The 20,451-nt window shown below is 39.0% G+C and overlaps 1 protein-coding gene across 1 annotated transcript in view; it reads left to right on the top strand.

Annotated features, from left to right (window-relative positions):
* The window catches only part of USH2A (usherin), a 935,662-nt gene that overhangs the window by 440,236 nt on the left and 474,975 nt on the right, over window positions 1-20,451 (top strand). The window contains exons 31-32 of the mRNA XM_005690572.2: window positions 7,093-7,206; window positions 9,306-9,467. Of these exons, the coding sequence (XP_005690629.2) occupies window positions 7,093-7,206; window positions 9,306-9,467 (276 nt within the window). The remainder of the gene's footprint in view (window positions 1-7,092; window positions 7,207-9,305; window positions 9,468-20,451) is intronic.

The following is a 20,451-nucleotide window of genomic DNA, read 5'->3' as shown; positions in this document are numbered from 1 at the left end:
AGAGGATGACTTTGTCATTATTCTGATTTAGTAAAGACCACTTGGCTAACCAGCCCCTTCTCCTACCCCAGCCTAATTATAATCTGACAAGAGAGAAAATGCTCAATCATTGTATTGCTCTTCTTACTGAAATGGATAATGCTAACCTGTATTTAGGGGAAATTATTCCAATGGTCTGACAAACTTTGTCACCGAGACACAACATTATAATCAAGATCCCCACTGCAAATAGGAAAGAAACGCCACCTTAGCCTCTCAAAGTACGGCATGTTTTTTTGAAAGTGATGTACAAGCCACCCAAAACTTTCTACCTGTGATTTGAAGTTGGCAAAAGCCAAAACATCAGCTTTCTTCTTCTCTGTTTTCTATTTTGCAGCTCTCATTTCTCAGTGTTTATTATTGTTTCACCTGCCTTGAGATAGGAAATGTGAGCACTTTGATAAATGGCTTGAAAGATGATCTAGTTTCTCTCCAGCATCTTTCTTTAAGAATCCTGGGACTTTTCTATGAAATACAATTTGGTGAACTTCTCTACCAAAGCAAAAAGCTGAAAAATGCAAGTTTTTTTGAGAGAAGTATTGCCTGTCTTTTAAGGTCCTAAAGTTTTAAAGGAGAAGAAATTAGCAAAGGAATTTCATGGTACACATATACACACAAAAGAATTCCTCTAGTAAAGGCAAGAAAGACTGAATAAAGCATTGAAGACCATATAGTGAATGTAAACTTAGTATCTGCTTTGACCTGATCTTTCTTAAGTCTCCACTAATACCTTTCTTGTTAAGTTGATATAACAGTCACAGTTCCAACACTGCACTTCAGCTATGATTTGAAAAGAAATAATGTCTCAGGGTAAATATTTTGCAATATAAGGGAGCTGTTTTTTATGTTTCCCAATTATAATATTATCTAGATGAATGACACAATGTCATACTAAAGATTTCAGAGAACCAAACTGTATGCAACCACAGTGTCTTTTGGAACACAATATACCTTTGCCCCAGCTAAGTTAGGGCCACCTGTGAGAGGCAGTGCAACCTAGGTTGTGCAGTGATGACCAAGAGAAACTAATCTCATGTCATAAAGCATTTTCTTGTTCACTATAGTATTAAAACTTTCACTTTCTGGGGCTGATTAATTTCTTGTTAGTGTTCATTTCATATCAGTTCAGTTCAGTTCAGTCGCTCAGTTGTGTCCGACTATTTGCGACCCCATGAATCGCAGCACGCCAGGCCTCCCTGTCCATCACCAACTCCCAGAGTTCACTCAAACTCATGTCCATTGAGTGGGTGATGCCGTCCAGCCATCTCATCTTCTGTCGTCCCCTTTTCCTCCTGCCCCCAATCCCTCCCAGCATCAGTCTTTTCCAATAAGTCAGCTCTTCACATGAGGTGGCCAAAGTACTGGAGTTTCAGCTTTAGCATCATTCCTTCCAAAGAACACCCAAGGCTGATTTCCTTTAGAATGGACTGGTTGGAGTTAGTATGGCATTATACTAATTCAGATGAGCAATTTATCTTATTTATACTTGCAATAGATTTGAACTTGGCAATAGCAAAGATGAGACAAATACCAAAGGTTTTCAAAAGATAAAATGGCTAGGATTTGTCTTACAAGGATACCTTAATTTTGATCAGGATTTACAGTTGATGATGGAGGCATTAAGAGTAGGGAAAATGGTAATACTGTATATATGGTTGTCCCAATCTCCTAATTTATTCCACCCCTGCTTTTTCACCTTTGGTATCTGTGCAGTTGTTTTCTAAATCTGTGATTCTGTTTTGTAAATAAGTTCATTTATATCATTTTTTTTTAGATTGCATGTCTAAGTGATACTATATGTTATTTGTCTTTCTCTGTCTAACTTCATGTAGTATAATAATCTCTAGACCCATCCATGATTAACATATACATAGTATTATATATAAAATAAGTAATAAGGACTTACTATATTGGACAGGGAACTCTACTACAATATTGTATAATAAACTATATGGGAAAAGAATCTAAAAAAGAGTGGATAAATGTATATGTATAAATGATTTACTTTGCTGTATACCTGAAATTAACAAAACATTGTAAGTCAACTATACTCCAATAAAATATTTTTAAAAAAGAAATGGGAAAGATGAAGCTTGCAAATAGTTTTGGTTATCAGGTCTGGATTGGGGCAGGTTGAAAGTGAAATGTTATTCATATTTGAATATCTAGGTAGGATAACATGTCTTGTGAGCAGAAATGAAGAACTAGAGCTTGGAGGAGAGAGATGAAGTCTACAGATAGAGCTACAACACGAGGCTTAATGAACTAATAAAGGCAGGTGTTCAGATGAAGAGAGAGGTCTACACACCCAATTTTCAAAAAGAATAAAAAAGCTATCTAAGAGACTGTGAAAGGAAGATGAGCTGGCCAAAGAAAGCAAGGGGCATTAATTCAGAACTCTAAGAATTCAGTGGCGGAGAGGGCACCTGAGGGAGGCGAAGTCCAATAAGTAGACTCAGGATCGAATAAGGATAGAAGAAGAGTTACATGGTCTAGTGTGGAAGGGATCACTAGTGACCTTTAAAAAGTGAGAAGTCAAGAAATACCTGGACTAGCAGTCAAATTTACCTTGGAGTTCAGAATGTAGAGGGCAAAGGCTAATAGAGTTTTGCCAAGAGAATGCACTAGGCATAGCAAACACAAGAGAAGACTCTACACATGTACATCACCAGATGGTCAATAACGAAATCAGATTGATTATATTCTTTGCAGCCAAAGATGGAGAAGCTGTGTACAGTAAGAAAAAACAAGACCAGAAGCTGACTGTGGCTCAGATCATGAACTCCTTATTGCCAAATTCAGACTTAAAGTAAGTAGGGAAAACCATTAGACCATTCAGGTATGACCTAAATTAAATCACTTACGACTATACAATAGAAGTGACAAATAGATTCACAGGCTTAGATCTGATAGACAGAGTGCCTGAAGAATTATGGACGGAGGTTCGTGACGTTGTACAGGAGGCAGTGATCAAGACCATCCCCAAGAAAAATAAATGCAAAACAGCAAAATGGTTGTCTGAAGAGGCCTTACAAATAGCTGTGAAAAGAAAGGAAGCAAAAAGCAAAGGAGAAAAGGAAAGATATACCCATTTGAATGGAGAGTTCCAAAGAATAGCAAGGAGAGATAAGAAAGCCTTCCTCAGTGATCAGTGCAAAGAAATGGAGGGAAAGAATAGAATGGGAAAGACTAGAGATCTCTTCAAGAAAATTAGAGATACCAAAGAAGAATTTCATGTAAATATGGGCAAAATAAAGGACAGAAATGGTATGGACCTAACAGAAGCAGAAGATATTAAGAAGAGGTGGCAAGAATACACAGAAGAACTGTACAAAAGGATATTCAAGACCCAGATAATCACGATGGTGTGATCACTCAGCTAGAGCCAGACATTCTGGAATGTGAAGTCAAGTGGACCTTAGGAAGCATCACTGCAAACAAAGCTAGTGAAGGTGATGGAATTCCAGCTGAGCTATTTCAAATCCTAAAAGATGATGCTGTGAAGGTGCTGCACTCAATATGCCAGCAAATTAGGAAGACTCAGCAGTGGCCACAGGACTGGAAAGGTCAGTTTTCATTCCAATCCCAAAGAAAGACAATGTCAAAGAATGCTCAAACTACCACACAATTGCACTCATCTCACATGCTACTAAAGTAATGCTAAAAATTCTCCAAGCCTGGCTTCAACAATACATGTACCATGAACTTCCAGATGTTCAAACTGGATTTTGAAAAGGCAGAGGAACCAGAGATCAAATTACCAACATCTGTTTGATCATCAAAAAGCAAGAGAGTTCCAGAAAAACATCTACTTCTGCCTTATTGACTATACCAAAGCCTTTGACTATGTGGATCACAACAAACTGTGGAAAATTCTGAAAGAGAAGGGAATACCAGACCACCTGACCTGCCTCCTGAGAAATCTGTATGCAGGTCAGGAAGCAACAGTTAGAACTGGACATGGAACAACAGACTGGTTCCAAGTCAGGAAAGGAGTACATCAAGGCTGTATATTGTCACCCTGCTTATTTAACTTCTATGCAGAGTACATCATGAGAAATGCTGCATTGGAGAGAGCACAAGCTGGAATCAAGATTGCCAATATATATCAATAACCTCAGATATGCAGATTATACCACACTTATAGCAGAAAGTGAAGAGGAACTTCCCTTGAACTGCAAGGAGATCCAACCAGTCCATCCTAAAGCCTCTTGATGAAAGTGAAAGAGGAGAGTGAATAAGTTGGTTTAAAACTCAACATTCAGAAAACTAACAGTATGACATCTTGTCCCATCACTTCATGTCAAATAGATGGGGAAACAGTGGAAACAGTAACAGACTTTATTTTGAGGAGCTCCAAAATTACTGCAAATGCTGACTGCCATGAAATTAAAAGATGCTTACTCCTTGGAAGAAAAGTTATGACCAACCTGGACAGCATATTAAAAAGCAGAGACATTACTTTGCCAACAAAGGTCTGTCTAGTCAAAGCTATTGTTTTCCAGTAGTCATATATGGATGTGAGAGTTGTACTATAAAAAACACTGAGCACCAAAGAATTGATGCTTTTGAACTGTGTGTTGGAGAAGACTCTTGAGAGTCCCTTGGACTGCAAGGAGATCCAACCAGTCTATCCTACAGGAAATCAGTCCTGACTACTCATTGGAAGGACTCATGCTGATACTGAAACTCTAATACTTTGGCCTCCTGATGCATAGAACTGATTAATTTGAAAAGACCCCAATGCTGGGAAAGATTGAAAGTGGAAGGAAAAGGGGATGATAGAGGATGAGATGGTTGAATGACATCACTGACTCAATGATCTTGAGTTTGAATAATCTCTGGGAGTTGGTGATGGACAGGGAAGCCTGGTGTGCTGTAATCCATTGGGTTATAGAGAGTTGGACACAACTGAGGACTGAACTGAACTGAACTGAACTGAAAGTGAAGTGAAGTCGCTCAGTTGTATCTGACTCTTTGTGACCCCATGGACTGTAGCCTACCAGGCTCCTCCCTCCATGGGATTCTCCAGGCAAGAATAATGGAGTGGGGTTCCATTTCCTTCTCCAGGGGATCTTCCTGACCCAGGGATTGAACCCTGGTCTCCCACATTCCAGACAGACGCTTTAACCTGTGAGCCACCAGGGAAGGAGAATTGAACTGAGTGATCTTTAAAAGATAAAAATCAGTGTTTAATAGCAGCGTGCAGGCAGAAACTGGATCACAGTGACAACATAGCTCTGGGTGCCATGGCACTGTGCTAGAGTTCTGTCCTCCGATGTCTCAGTATTGAGAACATTATATTCCTAAACTTATTTAATCCTGATAGTAACACTTTGAGATTAATATTGTAATAGCCCCATGATACTGTATTATTTCTGTGAGACCTCTCCTCCAAGACAGGTGCTGTTATTATTTATCTGCAGTGCCTTAGAAGACTAAGGCACAGAAATCTGATCAACCTGCCCAAACCCATACCATAAACCAGTAGTAGAATTGGCATCTGGACCCAAGCAGTCTTTCCCAAGCATCATTGCTCTTAATTCCCAAATCCCTATATGTTGAAGATGCAGATGTATGCTGGAAGCCTTCCTTTAAGATTTTTGGAAGAAGAGAAATAATCCCTGTTTAAAAAGTGAGTTTAGAATGTGGGTCATGATCTGGGAGATTCAAGAAGAAATGACAGCCGCAGTGGCAGGAGTGAGGGACAGCAGAGACAACGTGAAGGTGTTTTGAAATCGGAGCTGCCTTTGGCATGAGATGGTCACACGCGTTGTGTGTCATTTCGTTGGCTTGCTGACTTCTTTGGCCCTGGGCGAGCATGGTGGTGCCAGGTGCAGCCGAGAGGGTTGCATGGCCCAGCGGGATGCGTGGGGGAGCTGCTAGATTCAAGACTTACAGGCAACACTGGGGACCCAGGGCCAGTGTGAAGGGCCAGAGCAAACAGTGACTGTGGTCTTCACTTCATCCTGGTCTTTGCTCTTTTAATTTGTTAATCCTTTCTATCAGGGAAAGGGAATAGGCAAACATGCATTTTAAAATTTGTTGTTGAATGATGAAAGCTGTCTGTCACATTAAAAGAATCAAAGTTTACTCAATGAAAGGATACCATGAGTAGACCATCTTTTTGTAAGAATGATGACAATCCATGTGACTGGGGATAAAAACAGCTCTAAAAGCCACAACAAAAACATGGGTGAGCAAATACACAAATGATAGTTTTGATACTTCTTTAATTCAGGGGCTTAACTAAATAAAGAGCTTCTGTCTTAGTTACAAACACCAGTAAACAAAATGTGCTTTCATTTCTGCAGGCACCTTTAATTGCCAAACAAATCTTACATATCCACCACCAAATCAGGTTAATTCAACAGTTCTGTGGGCAATGCTTCTGTTTAAGGCAGGTGTCTTAATTAAATAAACTAATAATTTTGCAAGGAGAAGTACAAAAGCATAATTATCTAATTGGCTAATTGTTCAACTGTGTTGATTTGCATATTCGTTTTAGCTGCAACATGAATAAATAGTTTGTATACATGTATCCTACTGTTAAAATAATGAAATCACTCTTGGGAGTAGCATCTCCTAACATGTGTTAATAGATGTCACTTAAGATGGAATCTCTAGCTAAACACGGTTGAAAAATGCGAGGTAAAAGAAAATGAAGTAGTTTTGTTTCTCCAGGAGAACTAGGATCCAGAATGGGATGGTGGCTGTCTTTACTATCAGATACACTGAGTTCTGCTCTGTGAACTGTGTGTGGAACTCCCCAGTTTTTCAGGAGAAACATCTCAGGGCATTCGGGTCCTGAGAGGCACGATGGGGAAAATGCTATTTAAAACTGTCTTAACAAGAAGTCAGTCTCACAATTTTTTCTCACTAGGCGCTGAATTCAATCAACACATGGGCAGGGAAATGGATTTAAGAAGCATATGTTTTTGTTTTTTTATCCTCTGTGTCTCTACCTTTTTATCTCACACGTATACACACAGGCAATACTCTTCATGGCTTATGGTAAATATGCAAACCTCTCTTTGTCCCCTTTTATTACAGGCATATTGACAGGCTTGCTACCCTTCAAAAACTATGCAGTAACCCTAGCTGCTTGCACTTTGGCTGGCTGTACCGAGAGCTTGCATGCATTGAACATCTCTACTCCACAAGAAGGTAAAGTAATTTCAAAGGTCTTGACTTCCACATTTCAGTCATGAATAATAAAATAGGAGAAGAGCTAAATACTGCAAGGCCATTTGCTAGAAAACCCCAACCTAATTTGATGACAAAGTGCATTGCCAGGCCATAATTGCTCCATTTTTTGGGGGGGTGCGAAAATGAATCAAACTCCATACCCTTTAATGACATGCATCTTTAATAGCGGTAATGCAGATTAATGGGCTTTTTAATTGCTGTTACATTGTTCATGCAAGAGCCTTGTCATTAATATGAAGCATCTGAAAGATTAATGAAAGCTTCCTCATTTTACTATGGCTCAGAAGTAAATCTAGAGACAGTCTGACTAAAAAGAATTGATTGTATGGCACAGTATGAAATTGAGAATCAAACGGTTGATTTCCATGGTCTCTTTTAACTGCTAAACACCAGCACGGGTAACAATTATTTCAGTGTGATGGAACCTCCAAACGCCAATCGAGGCATTATTAATCATGGCCTGGCTCCTTCTGATTCAAGTCTCACTTTTGTTGTATGTGGAGCTTGCAAACTGTTGGCATAAATTAATGTTTCAGAAAGCTTACATTAGGAAGGCAGTGGGAAAGAGAAAATATTTTAGCACTCCAAAGTGAAAGCTTTGCTCAAGCATCAGAACACATCTCTTCAAGAAATAACAGCTCTCAAAACATTTAAAGCATTGTTACTTCGTATTTCTCTCTCCGAGATAAGACGGGTTACACATTTCTCTGACTGTCTAGCTGTAAAGTTATTCAGGAGATTTAAAAGGTTGATCTTTAGGGGGAAAGAGTCCCCAGTCTCTCTATTTCAGTATCCAACCATTCCCTTTCCCCCCTTCTCATCCCCCCTACCCCATCCCACCTCTTTTAAATCCTTAAAGTTAAGAACCACTCACAGAGAAGATGTGTAAAGAAAGACAATGGTCCATCTGATATAACCAGGACAGAAGACAGAAGTTTGTAAAACCCTTCTGTGACCCTTTGTTCTTCATGCTTGCACCTGACCTCACCAGAACCCTCTCACCTGGACTATAGCATTGGTGACCCATGTTCTGTGTTTTCTCAACATTCACTCCATCTGGTCTACCAATGCTAGCACTTTTTCTTAATGTCTTTGTTTCTGCTGAGGCACGTATAATCATCCCCTTTTCTAATTACTTCTACCAACTCCAATATGGCACAGATCATCCTGTATCTCACCGTTTTCTCTTCATACACTATACTCTCTGACCAGGTTTTACCTGAAAGAAAGAAAGAAAGTGAAGTCGCTCAGTCGTGTCCGACTCTTTGAGACCCCATGGACAGTGGCCTGCACCAGGCTCCTCTGTCCATGGGAATTTCTAGGCAACAGTACTGGAGTGGGTTGCCATTTCCTTCTCCTTGTACCCTCCAAATCTACTTCACAACTTGATCCCAGAGGGATTCCTACTCCTCCAGTTCACCGTTTCCTTCTTGTTATTTCCCAATTTCCCAATTTCTAGATTTTTCTTAAATTTATTACCAACTTACCAAGCTATAGGTTATGGTTATGATCATTTTCTAAAAGGTTTTTTTTTTTTTTTTTAGTTTCTGAGACTCCAATTTATTGGAAATGGACAGACACCCTTTATTAAAAAAAAACACAATATAGTTTTCATGTATAATAAATTTAATTTATGCTGTGTTTTATTTTTATGGCTGCTAATAGGTTTTGTATATCAATTATGGGCCACTTAGCATTGTTCACATTAGATCAAAAGCTCCTCAAGGGTAGGGATTCTGTTTAGTTTGCTTTGAAAGGCATAGCCCCAAGTAAAGATTACGGGTTAGTAATACTATTGATGAAGTAACACAAGCATCAGTCAAGTGAACTAATATAAAATATAAATACTCACTATTTATGGTTGATGCAAATTTTCATAAATTCAAGACAAGTATTTAGTACTAAAGCAATTACTGATAAGATGCTCTCAAATCAGGGACATTTCCATGCATGGGATGTCACGTTTATTCCATGGTTTATTGGTTTGGGTCTGAAAAGTTTAAATTAGAAATGCAAACTAAAATTATAATGAATAAGTCTTTTTATTTTCCCCACAGCCCCACAACAGGTTCAGCCACCAGTAGCCAAATCCCTTCCCCATTCTTTGTTACTCTCCTGGAATCCACCCCAAAAAGCTAATGGTATTATAACTCAGTACTCTTTATATATGGATGGGATGCTAATCTACTCAGGCAATGGAGAGAACTACACAGTCACAGGTAAGACTTCTGTAGGTATTAGTAAGTAGTTGTAGTCTCTATTAAAGTATATGTACTTCCAAACTAATAAATGTAAGATAACTATAAACTATAATTTATAGCTATCTGAGAATGCAGATTTAAAAGTTGGGTTACTAAGCTTTGTCTCCTGTTAAATCTTTCAGCTTCCATGATCTTTGTGGTTATGTTGCACTGACAGTGAAGCCAAAGCTTGAAAAACAGAAAAGGGCTTGTGTTGACTTCCTTCCCCCAAGGCTGTCTTACTGTGTTTTCTCTACTTTTGACCCTGTTTCTTACCTGAATCCTTCTACTAACATACCTTTACTCAGAGGGGTGCAGAGGGGGCTTTGGAAATGTATCAACACAAAGAGCTCAGCATATGATTCCTCTGCCTCCTATTGATCACAGGATTGAAGCTGGGACCCAGTGTGGTCCCCAGCCACACTCACAATGCAATGATGATGTCATGTCAGTTCAACTGAGGTAGTGACGTCATTTCAAACAAATGCCACTGACACATGTTAACCCCTTTAAAACCCTCATGAATGTGGAATGATCTTAAGACTCAGAAGTGTGACTCAGTGTGGCCTGAATTTTAGACCATTTGGGAAGAAACATGGTATACCTGCCCATGTTATATTATAAAGTGTCAGGACACTTGAGAAAAAGAAATTGCTCAAAACCTTGTGAAACACAAGAGGTCTATATTATGTGTGTTGTCTGGAGTCTGAATCATGTTTATATGTGTATAGTAATTATAGGCTTATGTATTATGATATTTTAGATGCTGTATGTGACTACTAGGTGAGACATCATTAATCAAATATGGGTTGATGGAAAACTGAGGTGTTAGAGATATTAAAAGTCTTCATGAAAGGTTACAACAAGTTAGAATCAGAAACATGATTAATTTTTAATGAATTCACTCTTTCACATTAGTGCCAGGTACTAAGGTTGTATGGAGAAAGGCATGGCAACTCACTCCAGTATTCTTGCTTGAAGAATCCCATGGACAGACGAGCTTGGTGAGCTACAGTCCACAGGGTCGCAAAGAGTCAAACATGACTGAAGTGACTGAGTGTGCACACACTAAGGCTGTAACAGAGAATCAGCCAAACACGGTACTCCATTCCCCACCTTGGTGCTCACGACTTTATGGCAGCACATACAGACATAGGAAAGAGGAGTATTGGGACAGGGCTGGGTCTTTCATCCACCCAATTGCATTTTCAGAGCTCACACTTTTGTGTCCTCTAGTCTGAGAGGCCTCAAAGCACGAGAACTATTGCTTTTATATTCTATTCATCATACTTGGATAGAATTCTGTAATACTTATTCTGTAAGGTAGGTATTATCAATACTCCTATTTTACGAATGAGAAAATTGAGGCACAGAGAGGTTAAGCAACTTGCTCAAGACCACACAGCCTATGAGAGTTAGACTTTGACACCATCTCAGGCATCCTAGTTATGATGAAGAGAATATGATCTTAAAACAAGTTATGTAAATATTAAAGCTTGGTTTCTGAAACTATTAAATGGAGATAACTGAAACTTTCAGGATTTTGAAGAGAAATAAAACTATAGATAAAATACTTAGCATGTTCTGAGTAAAGTACACTTAGTCAAGAAAACTAAAAAATAAATACTAAAAGTAAACTAAAAATAGATTACCCTTGCCCTAGGAATATCTGAAGGCATTATTTTAACTAAAAGTTATTGGCCACAGAATTTATTTCAGTAGAAATGAAAACACATCTTGGAATGAACCTTACCCATGTCTTAATAAATATTATGCAAAGCACTTATTAGGACCAGCTGTATCATCATGTGTAATGGGGACAGCACAGCTTTCAGGCACACTGTGGACACTTCCTACAAGAAGTCTTCGGGGAACAGCATGTGTAAGTCAGGTGTAACCCTGTGTGCTCACTGACTACCTTTATGCCCACCTCACTTTTTGGTTTGCACTAGGCTGCCTGTTTGCTTATCGTTTTGCCCCATGAAACCATGAGCATCATGAGGACAGGGCTGTGTCTGTCTTGTTCATGACTGCATTTCCCCACTGATCTCAGAGACGGTAGAGAATAAGGGGATGAATGAAGTCAAATGACGCCTGGGAACAAAGAAAGATGATCACAACGGGGTGAAGAGCAGGAACAGGATGGGAAAGAAAAAACAATAGGGAAAAGATGGGAGGAAATGTAGAAACCCAAGAAAAAGAGACCAAGACCCCTTCCCTGTGCAAAGTGAGTGCTGACCTCGTCTACAGGGAAGTGGTGTGGCTGATGGCGGGTCTCAGAGTGTGGACCTTGAAGATTTCCAAAATGTATAAAACGCCACATAAGGTGGCGCTACAAAGCCAGAGAACGAACAGGATGGGGAAGAGAGTGAAGTGAAGTCGCTCAGTCGTGTCCAACTCTTTGCGACCCCGTGGACTGTAGCCCACCATCCATGGGATTCTCCAGGCAAGAATACTGGAGTGGGTTGCTGTTTCCTTCTCCAGGGGATCTTCCCGACCCAGGTATAGAACCCAGGTCTCCCGCATTGCAGGCAGATGCTTTAACCTCTGAGCCATTCAAACTGCTTTCTCATACCACCTAAAAAAATGATACTAAATTATGTTGTCATGAATCCTTAACAGACCCACGTAACTATATACCTGCATCGAAAGCTCGTGGCAAATGTTAGCATGGTGTAATAGATGCCTCAACTATAAGAAAGTGGGGTATTTTTACAGAGTCCATAACCATCTTTTCTTGTTACAATGATAATGGCTTCTTCAATGGTTTTCATCCTTTAGGTAGATGTTTTTTTTAATTTTTATTGGAGTATAGATGCTTTATAGTGTTGTACAGTGAAATGATTCAGTTATATGTATACATATATCCCCTCTCTTTTGGATTTCCTTCCCATTTAGGTTACCGCAGAGTACTGAGTAGAGTTCTCTGTGTTATACAGTGGGTCCTCATTAGTTCTCTGTCTTATACAAAGTTTCAATATTGTGTATATATCAATTCCAATCTCCGAATTCATCCCACTACCCCACCTTCCACCCCCCTGGTGTCCATAATTTGTTATTTCTGTCTGTGTGTTTATTTCTGCTTTGCAAAAAGTTTCATCTGTACCATTTTTCTTGATTTCATATATATGCATTAATATGCAATATTTGTTTTTCTCTTTCTGACTTACTTCACTCTCTGTGAGTCTCTAGGTTCATCCTTTTGTCTGTAAATGGCACCGTTTCATTCCTTTATGGCTGAGTGATATACGTACCACATCTTCTTTATCCATTTCACTGTTGACAGACATTTAGGCTGCTTCCATGTCTGGGATATTGTAAATAGTGCTGCGATGAACATTGAGGTGCTGGTATCTTTTTTGAGTTATTTTCTCCAGGTATATGCCAGGAGTGGAATTTCTGGGTCATTTGGTAGTTCTATACTTAGTTTTTTAAGGAACCTCCATATTGCTCTCCTCAGAGAAGGTGATGGCACCCCACTCCAGTACTCTTGCCTGGAAAATCCCATGGATGGAGGAGCCTGGTGGGCTGCAGTCCATGGGGTTGCGAAGAGTCGGATGCGACTGAGCAACTTCCCTTTTGCTTTTCACTTTCATGCATTGGAGAAGGAAATGGCAACCCACTCCAGCATTCTTGCCTGGAGAATCCCAGGGATGGGGGAGTCTGGTGGGCTGCCGTCTATGGGGTCACACAGAGTCGGACACGACTGAAGTGACTTAGCAGCAGCAAGAGCATATTGCTCTCCTTAGTGGCTGCACCAATTTGCATTCTTACCAATAATGTAGGAGGGTTTCCTTTTCTCCACGCCCTCTTTAGCATTTATTGTTTGTAGATTTTTTTGATGAAGGCTTTTATCTGATAAGACTCAGCATTTTTTTCCTAATTCCTCCAGGCATCTTACAAACACCTATATTACTTGTTGCTTTTATCTCCAAATGTCAGAAGATACAAAGCACAGTGGGAATGCAATGTTAATCACTAAGGAGAGGCATTAAATCAAAACAATATAATAGGTTAAAGTTGTACATGATGATTCAAGTGTTATAACTGAGGCCCAGAGATGTCAAGAAATCCTAGTCAGCAACTGGAAGAACTGTTTCAAATCTGAGTCTATCTGGAGTCAAAGCCCATTTTTCTCACTTCTATGCATTCTACTTATTGGACACATTTTATTATTTATCACAACTCAGAAAGGGAGCTGGCAGCTGGTTTAAAAACCCTGAGCACCTGTGTTGATCTTCTAAGGCATCCATAATCAAATACCATAGACTGGAAGACTTGAACAACAGAAATTTATTTCTCACCGTTTTGGAGGCTAGAGGTTCAAGATTAAGGTGCTGGTAGGTTCGGTTTCTCTTGGGGCCTGTCTCCTTAACTTGCAGACCGCCAGCTTCTCCCTGTGCTTCACGTGGTCTTCTGGGTGCACCCCTGCTGCCTCTTCCTTTTGCTGTAGGAGCATCAGAACCATTGGATTAGGGACCTATCATTATAACCCCAATGAACCTTCAGCAATTCTTCAAAAGCCCTACCTCCAAATATAGTCACATTGAGGGTTAAGGTTTTAATATGCAAATCTTGGAAAACATAATTTTGAGTTCATAACAGCATCCTGAAGTGAGTGTTTTCTCTATTAGCAAAGGCTGAGTGCTCACTTTTCTTGAGATTCCACAACTTGCATGCAAGATGAATATAATGGCCCTTGAGATCTCTTTCAACTCTAAGATTTTATACTTGCAGTATACACTAAATTTTTGTTATTTATTTTCCAAAGTCCACCTGCCCACTCAAAATCACAGAAAAGACAGAATGGGAGAGGGAATCTGGCTGTTTGAAGTGAGCCAGTATCAAGCTGCGAGTTCCCTGATGGCTCAGTTGGTAAATAATCAGCCTACAATGTGGGAGACCTGGGTTCAATCCCTGGGTTGGGAAGATCCTCTGAAGGAGGGCATGGCAACCCACTCCAGTACTCTTGACTGGAGAATCCCCATGGATAGAGGAGCCTGGTGGGCTGCAGTCTACGGGGTCGCAAAGAGTTGGACATAACTGAGTGACTAAGCACAGCACCGGAACAAGCTGATGGAGGATACTGCTCTTGTCATTGGGTCTCGCTTTAGCGTCTACACATGCTTTAAATCCTGCCATGTTCCATCATATAATGTATTATGATGCAGTTGGTGCTCATGGCCTGTCTTGCTGTCTGGATTGTTGTGGCATAATGTTCTTTCCATGCTAAGTAGTTTGCAGATGGAACTTCTATCCTTTCCCATGAGGGCTGGTGCTGTCAGTAATAGCGAGACTGTAGGATCACTAAAATGAATCTCTCCAGTGCTGAAATGTCAATTCATAGAGAGACTGAGAAATGGAAGATGCATTCATCTAGGTTGGAGAAATAATTGATAGCAGTTTTTAGTTATAAAAATGACACGTTTACTGAAGATAATTTAAAACATGCAGATATCCCATCTTACAGATAGACACTCTAATATTTGATGTAATCCCTTCTAGAACTTTATTCTTTTTAACAAAATTGAACTATAATGTAAAATTTGGAATCCTTGCATGTTCCCTTATTATGAATACATCCCATAGCATGAAGGGTTTTTCTAGAAATATTTTGCTGTATTCTATTTTATGGATATACACTCATGCATTTAGCCACTTAAAAATCCAAAAGTTCCTGATTTATCTCTGTTTTAAATGTTTTGTGATACATATTATCATACATTAATCTTTGTTTGCTAGATCTCTAAAAGGGAAATAGCTAAGTCAAAGGTAGGAAACTTTTTCAGAATATTTGATATGCATTTTTCATTGTTTTCCAGAAAAGTTCATCAGAAGTGAATGTTATGTCCTTATGTCTTTGACAGTTTTACAAGTTGAAAATATTATTTTATTTGCATGTTTAACTCCTTATTTACTGCATACTTTTTGTATGATGATTAGTGACATATTTTACTTTGATTTGATTACTCATAGTCTTGATGAGCAAAAATTTAGTAGGGATGAGGATTCGTTTTGAAACTTGTTTAAGAGCTATTTCATACCATTTTTTCTGGTTATAAGCATCTGCACTATTTACAATTCCTTGCCTTCTATACCATAAAAAACTTTTTCAATAACTTGGCTTAATATCCCCTCCTAAATATTCAAGGTGTCAACTTTTTTTCTCACTCTTACTCCATTTATTTGTAGCTTCCCTTTAAGTTTCCACATAGAACTAACATTCTTCTGCTATGTGTTTAAAAAAAAAAAAAAAGAATCTTGCCACCACGCTGGATACAGGTCAAAGTAAATTCATTTCAATTCAGGCACCACTTAGCATCTAGGTGGCTGGAATGCTTTTCTTCTTTCTCTTAAATATGAAGCATTAAAAGTCAAAGGCAGCACCTTGAGTTAGTACAAAATATATTTAAAAATGCATACAGTTCAAATTTTTTGCCTTGCATAGGCCATAAGCTAGTAGAATGGTGGGTCAGTTATGACACTGAAAAATGAATCCAGTTAGAGAACCTCCTGAAGGCTGTTGATGTTTGCTATAATAAATAGCACACAGTTTAAGTCAAACTTTTTCATTCTGTATTCAAAGGTAATGGATTTTTCGTAACCATAGTAACCTTGGTGTATTTCTGGATAAATACATGAGGTATATACATTCTGGTTTTATTTTTGAATATAAACTACCACATTATGTATTACTAATAATATGAAAAATAGGATGTAGGTTAGTATAATGACAGCTTAAACTAGTATGCATTTTTCTTCTGCAAAAAATAAATATTTATCAAAAGTATAGGTTCAATTAATTTTTCCCCCAGTTTTGTGGTATTCTGGTGGTGCCATTTATCTTTTTTTTGCAAGATCTCCATTAATCTCTTATTTCTGTCTCATAACAGATTTTTAAGAATTTCAAGGTAAAAACAATTGTGCTTTAAAGCTTGTGATTAAAAACATTATTGAAAGATTGAAGGACCTATCTTGATATAACCAGCAGAGCTATTGTGAAACCACTTAACATGTGTGTATACCATATGTTCATAAAGGAGAGAAACACCTTTTGTGAGCCTGTTCACAACATACTTGGATTGTTTCAAAAGTTCAGGCTAGATAGCATCCTGATTGATGATGACCATCCAAACTGTAGCCAACCAGATCATTCTCATTTTAAATGAGCACCGTACCAGAAAGTGGCAATCTTTAAGAAGTTTGTGAGATGGTTCACAGAAACTTGCAAAGATTTTGGAAACAAGGATAGCAAGATGGTGGTCATTGGGAGAAGTATAATATAAGCACGGCAAGGAGGTTTTTGTGAGCTGTGCTGATCAGTGAAGAAAGAAGAAGGATCCCTCAATTCAATTCTCTTAACCTAGCCTAAACCATCAGGGCTTTTAAATACTAAAATTTCACAGAAGGAATGGTCAAAAGGCACTCCCTAAAATAATTAAATCTGATATCAAACCTTAAAACATGAATATTTTCAAGTGTAATATCTCAGAAATCTATAGTAGTCTTATGATTGAATAAGAGTGGCTGATTTCTAGCACTCTGCATCTCCATTAGGATCTGAGCTTCTATCACTGAGACAGTAACACAAGGATAAGAGTGATGTAAAGAGTGTGTGTGTGTGTGTGTGTGTGTGTGTGTGTTTAAGAGCAATAGAGACAGAAAGAGAGAGGCAGAGGCAAAGAGAGAGCGAAGGAAAGAGGAAAAGCAGATACAATACTAGTAAAGTCAGATAGACAGTAAGCGTTTATATCTTTAACCACTGAAAGTGCTAAAGCTTTTTTTTTTTTTGGCCTTATTTGCCAAGGTCAAAAAGAACCATGTATAAACAGCAAAATAGAAATGTTCATCTTGAACCTTCCAAACACTTAAGTCTTACAATGAGACATTTATAGTAAAGCAAGCTGGACTGCTTATGGCACAATAAAAAGCATTTAAAGGTTAGGTACTTCTAACCAAGCATTATAAGGAAACTTATCAACACTCTACAAATTTGAGCTAAATTATATTCATTCATACTGGTGCTTTATGAAACATATTTTCATAGCAAAATAAAACTTTGCTTTAACCTTGATATTTTCTTTCATTTTGAATTCTTGAATACCACAGTGCAGTGATTCTAAATCACTGCTCTCACATAAAGTAATGTTACTGAAGGGAATACTGTTAACAAGCTTGTGTTCTAACCCATAAGGCAGAGTACCAATAAGACAGAGCCTGGGAGGGTTTCCAGGTAATGCAGTGATCTCATCTATGAGTGATGTTGCCTCCCTATTACAAACTAAGTCATACTTTTATGCCCTTTTCATGTCACAGACACATAGCATTAAATTGTCAAATCTAAGAAGCCTTGAGGATACAAAGGAAAAAAAAAAAAACAAATAATGAAAAGAAGTAAAAGCTTTCAGAGGCCAAGTTACTAAGTGATCAAAGACTCCAGAAGGGCTGCTTAAGGTTTAGCAACATCCCAGATCCTTGGGTTAACAATGGATGCTCTACTTTTAATTTTTTTATTGAGGTGCAGTTGATTTCAATGTAGTGCCAATCTCTGCTGTATAGCACAGTGACTCGTTTACACATATATACACACTCTTTTAAAATATTCTTTTCCATTATGGTTTATCACAGGATATTCAATATAGTTCCCGGTGCTATATATTGGACCTGGTTGTTTATCCATTCTAAATGTAATAGTTTTCAATGGATGCTTTACTTTATAAGTCCTCTTCGCTTAGTAACAAAGGGTCAGTTCAGTTCAGTTCAGTGGCTCAGTCGTGTCTGACTGTTTGCGACCCCATGAATTGCAGCACGCCGGGCCACCCTGTCCATCACCAGCTCCTGGAGTTCACTCAGACTCATGTCCATCAAGTCAGTGATGCCATCCCACCATCTCATCCTCTGTTGTCCCCTTCTCCTCCTGCCCCCAATCCCTTCCAGCAGCAGAGTCTTTTCCAATGAGTCAACTTTTCGCATGAGGCGGCCAAAGTACTGGAGTTTCAGCTTTAGCATCATTCCCTCCAAAGAAATCCCAGGGCTGATCTCCTTCAAAATGGACTGGCTGGATCTCCTTGCAGTCCAAGGGTCTCTCAAGAGTCTTCTCCAACACCACAGTTCAAAAGCATCAGTTCTTCGGCCCCTTAGGTTTCTTCATAGTCCAACTCTCACATCCATACATGGCCACTGGAAAAACCATAGCCTTGACTAGACAGACCTTTGTTGGCAAAGTAATGTCTCTGCTTTTGAATATGCTGTCTAAGTTGGTCATAACTTTCCTTCCAAGGAGTAAGCATCTTTTAATTAGAATTTAGCAAATGAAATCACTGGCCTGAATACACCAGCAAAAAACTTCTACATATCCACTAATGGAATCTTGTGTGGCCATACACTTTACAGTGCTATAGAAGAACATTTCACTGTGGTATTTACCAGCCAGGAGCTGCTGAATAGCAAAGGGAACTCAGGTCAATATTCAATAACCTAAAAGGGAAAATAATTTGAAAAAGTATGAATACTTGTATGTATATAACTATATCACTTCAAGTATACCAGTTGGTATAACTAACACATCATTGTTAATCAATTATATTCTAAAAATTAATAAAATATAATATTTAACAATGTGGAAAGGTGTTAAACATTTAATGGCTTGTATTATGTGAGTCTATTTTAGAAAAATATATGAGCATATACATGTGTCTATGTATACATGGATTTGTAGACATACATATATGAATATGTCTGTCTAGGAGAAGGCAATGGCACTCCACTCCAGTACTCTTGCTGGAGAATCCCATGGATGGAGGAGCCTGGTAGGCTGCAGTCCATGGGGTGGCTAAGAGTTGGACACAACTGAGCGACTTCACTTTCACTCTTTACTTTTATGCATTGGAGAAGGAAATGGTGACCCACTCCAGTGTTCTTGCCTGGAGAATCCCACGGACAGGGGAGCCTGGTGGGCTGCCGTCTATGGTGTCGCACAGAGTTGGCCATGACTGAAGTGACTTAGCAGTAGCAGCAGTAGCAGCAGGAATATACACTAAAGTCTTAACAGTGTTTATCTCCCAGGAATGGGATTCAAGTGTTTCATTTCCTTGTCTCTGAATGAGTTGTTTTATCTTTTAAGTTTACTACAGTTTGGTTATTATAGAGCTGAATTTTTGTAATATTTTTCCCATTTTAATATATATATAATAAAATTGGTCAAAAGACGGATATTTCAGGACTCTGATTGCCTTCACCTATCAACACTTATCTTTTAGTTCTCTCTAGTATTTATTTTGATATCTAATTAGATTGATCAGCTTACTCATTTCCTTTTAACCAGTATCAAGTGTGGCATTCTCCATACCTCTAGCACCATCTACCCCCATCAAAGTGTTACACATATTTGATGACCTTCCTCAATTCCCACATCTTCTTTTGATTCAGTTTCTTTCATATCATTTTCCTATAAATTTGTCACTTGAATGCATTCTTTCCAGCAATATTAATGTATTTTAAAGGCGACAGACCTTGATTCCTGAAGAAGGCAGTGGCACCCCACTCTAGTACTCTTGCCTGGAAAATCCCATGGACAGAGGAGCCTGGTGGGCTGCAGTCCGTGGGGTCACTAAGAGTCGGACACGACTGAGCGACTTCACTTTCACTTTTCACTTTCATGCAATGGAGAAAGAAATGGCAACCCACTCCAGTGTTCTTGCCTGGAGAATCCCAGGGACGGGAGAGCCTGGTGGGCTGCTGTCTATGGGGTCACACAGGATCAGACATGACTGAAGCGACTTAGCAGAAGCAGCAGCAGCAGCAGACCTTGATTCCAAAGAAAAGTATGGATACATTGAGTACGGTTCTCATACTGTTTATTTTCATAATCTCTATGCTGCTAAGTTGCTTTAGTCATGTCCGACCCTGTGTGACCCCACAGATGGCAGCCCACCAGGCTCACCCATCCCTGGGATTCTCCAGG

This window comes from Capra hircus, chromosome 16 (genome assembly GCF_001704415.2).
Source record: "Capra hircus breed San Clemente chromosome 16, ASM170441v1, whole genome shotgun sequence".
Taxonomy (NCBI): Eukaryota; Metazoa; Chordata; class Mammalia; order Artiodactyla; family Bovidae; genus Capra; species Capra hircus.
This window is presented reverse-complemented; position numbering and strand designations above follow the sequence as displayed.